Source organism: Etheostoma cragini, chromosome 7, assembly GCF_013103735.1.
Source record: "Etheostoma cragini isolate CJK2018 chromosome 7, CSU_Ecrag_1.0, whole genome shotgun sequence".
NCBI lineage: Eukaryota > Metazoa > Chordata > Actinopteri > Perciformes > Percidae > Etheostoma > Etheostoma cragini.
The window spans coordinates 27,116,506-27,122,476 of NC_048413.1; the positions used below are offsets into that span (position 1 = coordinate 27,116,506).

The 5,971-nt window shown below is 42.0% G+C and overlaps 1 protein-coding gene across 1 annotated transcript in view; it reads right to left on the reverse strand.

Moving 5' to 3' along the window:
* Positions 1–5,699, reverse strand: part of gmeb2 (glucocorticoid modulatory element binding protein 2) — an 11,154-nt gene extending 5,455 nt beyond the window's left edge. Inside the window, exons 1-6 of the mRNA XM_034875838.1 lie at positions 5,522–5,699; positions 4,615–4,703; positions 3,148–3,272; positions 2,270–2,373; positions 1,319–1,476; positions 156–224 (exon numbers count right to left, since the gene is read on the reverse strand). Of these exons, the coding sequence (XP_034731729.1) occupies positions 156–224; positions 1,319–1,476; positions 2,270–2,373; positions 3,148–3,272; positions 4,615–4,703; positions 5,522–5,688 (712 nt within the window). The 5' untranslated portion in view covers positions 5,689–5,699. The remainder of the gene's footprint in view (positions 1–155; positions 225–1,318; positions 1,477–2,269; positions 2,374–3,147; positions 3,273–4,614; positions 4,704–5,521) is intronic.
* Positions 5,700–5,971: the final 272 nt, after the last annotated feature.

The following is a 5,971-nucleotide window of genomic DNA, read 5'->3' on the forward strand; positions in this document are numbered from 1 at the left end:
ACACACACACACACACACACACACACAGACACAAAAACAGACAAACACACACACACACACACACACACACACACACACTCAATAAAGAAAACCAACAGGCTACCTAACCAGTTCATTCCACATGACGGTGATGTTTCTGCAGGTTTTCTGATCACCTCCGATGGCCGTGACCCACTCGGACGTTTCCTCCATCACCTCCGGAAACGCCGCCGCGGCTCCGTTCACTACGACACAAACGGTAAACAACACAAACGGTAAACAACACAAACGGTAAACAACACGAGACTCAGACTCACACAAATGGTCTAAACCTGATGCTCTGCTCATTCTGGGTTACAATGCAGATTTTGAACTATGGCTCAGAAGCTTTTGCACCCGGACAGAAATTTGACAATTTGGTTTCCTCGTCAACTCACCGTGTTGCTGCTTTTGTTCGTTCCTTTAAGAAGCTCTGCTTTCAGCTAACTGTTATTTTAGCTAATCATTTAAACTGTTTAGTAAGTAGGCGTACTTTTAGCTAACCCTCTCAGCTGCCATGCGATACTTTAGCTATTACGTTACTATTATTTCTGCCATTTATTCCTTACTTTTAGCCAACTATGGGTTTAAACATTTGTTGTGAGCTTGCTTGTTAACTAGTCTCTTACATAACTACAACATGTTATGTTCAGGTGTTAGAGCTGATGTATCTTTTTTTTTTTTAAGATTATTTTTTGTGCTTTTCCACCTTTTTTATCTCTTTTTATAAACACAATGTGTCCCTTACCGTAACCATAGCTGCCATGCACAGATTGTAGAAAATGAAAAGAAAAATTGGCCAAAACAATCCCAACCCAATAATCATTACCTAGCTTGTTCCATTTTTTAACCTTGTCTCATGGTCTTCATCATATAAATGGATAGCCTAGATAAATAGAAAATAATACATGTCTTTCCAAAAAGCATGCGTTATGCAATCCTCACAGCTAGGTGAGAGAGGGGTAAGAGGGGTAAGATGTGCAAATCGTCACAGGTCGGAGTTGAACCCTGGACCTCTGTGTCGAGGCCTAAACCTCTCAGTCCATGTGCACCTGCTCTACCACTGAACCAACCTGGCCACAAGCTGACATACCATTTTGATTGAATAATTAATTATATTCTTTTTTCTCAATAAGTTGAGCTGCTCCACCATCTTTCCACTTCCTACCCCTCCTGGCAACAGCAGAATTATACCCCAGGATACAAGTACCCCGGGTTGGAAATTACGGCAGCATCAGACCCAGCACGGAGATGAGACTGAACCCTGAACTAGTGCGATGGCTGAGGTTGTGGGACTTACAGTCAGCTGACGAGGGGGTGGCAGGAACCAGATCGGCAGACTGGTCGCTGCTGACGGACACTTTGGTTCCCACCAGGACTATCTTAGTGCTGCGGCACGTGTTGGAGCAGACCTTTGTGTGTTGGTAGAAGTCCAGCTCCCCTGAGTCCATGATCTTCCTGTGAAGTTAAATATGATAAAAGGCTTTTTATTAGACACCATGCATGACATCAGGATACATTACTTGGGTCTGAGATAGGAGTAAAGAACCGCTCTGGGGTGGTTGCATTTCTTTAAACCAATCATAATCATCTTGGTGACGGCGCCTCTAATGAATAGTCTCAGGTAGGAACTGCTTCTGGTGGAATACTTGCACCCCCGCAAAAGAAAACAACACACCCAATATTGAATGAAGTTTACTGTTGACACAATACAGTAAGGTAAACTATTAAATCAGCTGTTACATGTTTACACCTCATTATCAGTGGATCTCTGTGTGTAATTTTTCCACAGCGATCCCACCAATCAGTCCCAAGTTGTCCCAGTTAGAGAGGAGACACCCTCAACATATTCTTTGTAAATCTTTCCCAGAAAGAACCGAGGACGCCTGACTTTTTGCACCATTTTAGCGTGTAGCTTGCAAACCCAAAGTTTGCGGTTCTTTCCCGAAGGGAACAGAGTTTGAGAACGGCAACACACGACGAGGAGAGTTTTCTAAAAGTAAAATTAGCCACGCTACAATGCAGAACCTGTCCATTAGAAGATCTGAATTAAACATTTTTGCCCAAATTATGGAAGCATTAGCAGATAAAACAAACCTGATTTTCACCAGAATGTTTCCATGAAACGCACAAATAAATACATGGAGGTTTTGTTGAGTACATGTTCCATAAAGACAAAGGCTTTAGGGTGTGTATCCAGTACTATCAAACCGAGTACAGTTCTCTGTTAGTGGATTTGATGAGTCCAGACCTGAGCATGGTGCCGTTGAGGCGGATGGCTCTCTTCCAGTCCTTGAGAGTGGATTTCCCCGCTAAACACACAAACTCCTTCGGGCTGATCAGCTGCTCATTGAACTAATTAAAGAGGAAAAAAAATAAAATTAGTTGTTGAGGATCCACTTAATCCTTAAACTTAAAGGGTAATTGTTTTGTTTTTTACCTGAACGGGAATTTTCCCCCATGCATTAGTGTCTAAGTGACTAATGCAATTTTCTTTTTTTGCTGCCGAGAGGCTCAGATTATTATTCTAAGTGTCTGACAACATTATGGAAAGGATCCCATTAGAGATAGACCTTTTTAATAAAGAGTAAGATCCTTTGTGTTTAACATGAAACAGCCCTGAAAACCATCACCAAACCTGAACTTGTACGTTAACATTTGCATTTATGAAGATAAAATTTGCACTCGCACACCGTGTTTTTTTACAGTGTGTTCAGGGACAGGCAGCTGACAGATAGGGAGATGTTTGATGTTTTTGTAAAAAAAACACGTGACATCGCTTAGAGCACCTTTAAGGAGGTTTTAAAGGTCTATCTCTGATGGGATCCTTTCCATAATATTGTCAGACACTTTATTAATCTGAGCTTGTCAACAGCAAAACCAGCACTTTTAACGGACATACATTTAAGGTGTGCAATTGTTTAATAACTGACATTGCAGCTTGTTTCGCCGCTGCTGCTATCTTACTTAATACTGGACCAATTTAAAAGATAGTTGTTCCCTTCAGTCATTTGGACATAAAAAAATAGACTCCATGTTGAGAAAAAAAACAAGTTACCCTTTAAACTCCTTAAATTTGTCCGTAATCTAGATTTTTACACCGCTGTTGTTTTGAGATGATGTGCGTACCTGGACACATTTGACATTGATGCCCGGGCAGACGAACTTCTTCCAGACCAGCGTGGCTCTGGTGTCTCCACAGGTGATCGGGTAGAAGACGTCAGCTTCCACATCCACCTCCTCAGATAACTTTACTGCAGAGACAAGAGACAAATGCTCCCTCATATAGCCGTCTAGTCACTTCTTACGTCTGATCACACAAACTGGAGACGTAAAAAGTATTTACAACCTTATGAAGATTTTATTGTGACTTGAATCACAAAGACAGGAGAGGCTGCACCTTACATAAACATGATTTATGATACGATTGTAGTGGCGAATTGTCTTCCGATTGAACAAAACAAACTAAAAACTCAATGTTCAACAGCCTCTGAGGCACCGAAGGAGTGAATCTCACGCAGAGAATACAACTTTGACTGTCCAGGCAGGTTTACTGATCCATTTTCCTGGCTTACAAACATTTCTCAAGGATCAATGGCGTCTCTAGGCTCTGCGACTCTGTAACTGTGATAAAAAACCATCACCCCCCCCCTCGGTGTCTACCCCCCACATACCTATTCACCTCTATTTGTAGACTACACCTGGTGGCTAAGGCTGCGTGATACCTTCAAAACAAAAGCACTAAAACTAAGCCAAATAAAATACTAATGATGAACAAATGTATGTAGCTGCATAAAGGAAAACTGAAATTAAAAAAATCTAATAACTAACTATTATATATAACAAAATAATGAATAGCTCCAACAACGATGATGCCCAAAAGGGCAAGCGGTTTGTTATATTTACTTGCCCGACGTGGCGCTTTGCCCCGGGCTATCTGGCAACCCTTATTGTTGAACCCTGCGTATACAGTTTGGTCGACACATAAGTGCCTAAATAAGTCAGCCCAAAATGTTCCTTAGCCTTCATAGAATTTAGCAAACAAAGCATAACAATGATGACATTTTTAAAAAGTAGGCTCCAACACAGCCCACGTCAACAACCTGTTTCACAGCCTGAATATGCAAACTGACCGGTTCTGTGGAGGTTTCTGAGTCTTAACTGTTCTTATTGTTAATGTTATTGTTATTATTAATATTACTGTTATTCTGTTGTCTTTACACTGTCTTTTTTTCTTGCTAAAACTGATGCAGGAATTTTCAACTTCCTCGCGGGAGTTGTCCCAAAAGGATTAATAAAGAGACGTCTAAATCTAAAGTGGGCTAAGTCTTTTTGGTTTGGCGCAAAACAAGGCGGCCCAAAAATGTTTTGTGTACCTAAATTTAATCAGCGTGCCGGATTTGGCCCGCAGGCCTTGAGTCTGACACATGTGATTTACATAATCCCAGTTTAAAAAGGAGAAAGACTAAAGTTGAGAGTGATTATCCATTCTTGACTTCGGGTAAAAAAGCGACACGATCTCCTGAACTGATGATCATACGCTGCTGATCTGCCCCGTTTTACAAAAGGTGAATAAAGTCGTGCGGGTCACATTACCAATGACAGCCTCTTCCCTCGACAGCGAGTCTGCTCCGCTGGTCTCAGCTTCTGCTTCTTCCCCCGGGGCTACTGTGAGGATTTCCTCCCTGGAAAACCACACGGAAAAACAACGTGGTCTTTAAGGTTTAAATTCAGCAAACTGACCAACAGGATACGGCGGCCAATAACGGCTATTTCTACTGTCTTTTGTTATTCAGTTGATTATTTTCTGGATGAACGGATTAGTTGTTTGGTCTCTAAAATGTAAGAAAATTGTGAAAAATGTGGATGAGTTATTCCAAAGACCCAAGATGATGTCCTCTAATGTCTTGTTTTGTCCACAACTCAAAAAAAAGAGTCTTAAACAGATTATCAAAACAGTCGGCGATTAGTTTAATAGTTGACAACTATCGATTCATCTTCCCAGCTTTAGTTATATGGATAGATAGATACATAGATACATAGATAGATAGATAGACTTTATTAACCCCAAATTGGAAAATTACAGCAGCAAGTTACACACACACACACACACACACACACACACACAAACACACAAACACACAAAGATACAGATAGCAAAGATAAAAATTCTGTAACTACTGACAAACATATACTTTGAGGAATGACTTTTTATTACATGTACATATAAGTGTAGAATAAAATGTGCAGCCTACATGCATAGTATAAAATAGAATATGTAAAATCTTACACATGAAGCAACCAGTGTGCAAGTAGCATAATAGTGCGATATTGTAATGTGTGAGGTAATGAGAGAGTTACCTCACACACAGCTGTGGATTGTTGTACAGGTTTATGGAGCTCAGGACAATCTCCTCAGAGACTCCCACTCTGTTCTGTGTGCATATATGTGTGTGTGTGTGTGTGTGTGTGTGTGTGTGCGCGTGCGCGGTGAGTGTGTTACCCAGGTTCAGGAGTCAGCTCTGCCGTCACCAGCACTGCTTTGTCCTCCTCCACCACCGAGGGGAGGTCCTCCGCCGTGGTTTCCGGGATGGTGACGATCACAATGTCGCTCATTTCCTGCATGCTGACCTCGGAGGACGCCATGGAGGACGCCATGGAGGACGCCATGGAGGACAGACGGGGCTTCACGACGACATGTTGGACAGGGGAGCAGGAAAAACTGTTACACCGGCTTCCTGTGCCTCAAAGCATTGATTTCAAAAATACTTTTGCTAGTTTATAAATCACTAAACTACATTTCGGATCTGCTACTACACTATGACCCCCCCTCAGACCTCTCAGGTGGTCTGGGACAGGTCTGGTACTACACTATGACCCCCCTTCAGACCTCTCAGTGGTCTGGGACAGGTCTGCTACTACACTATGACCCCCCCCAGACCTCTCAGGTGGT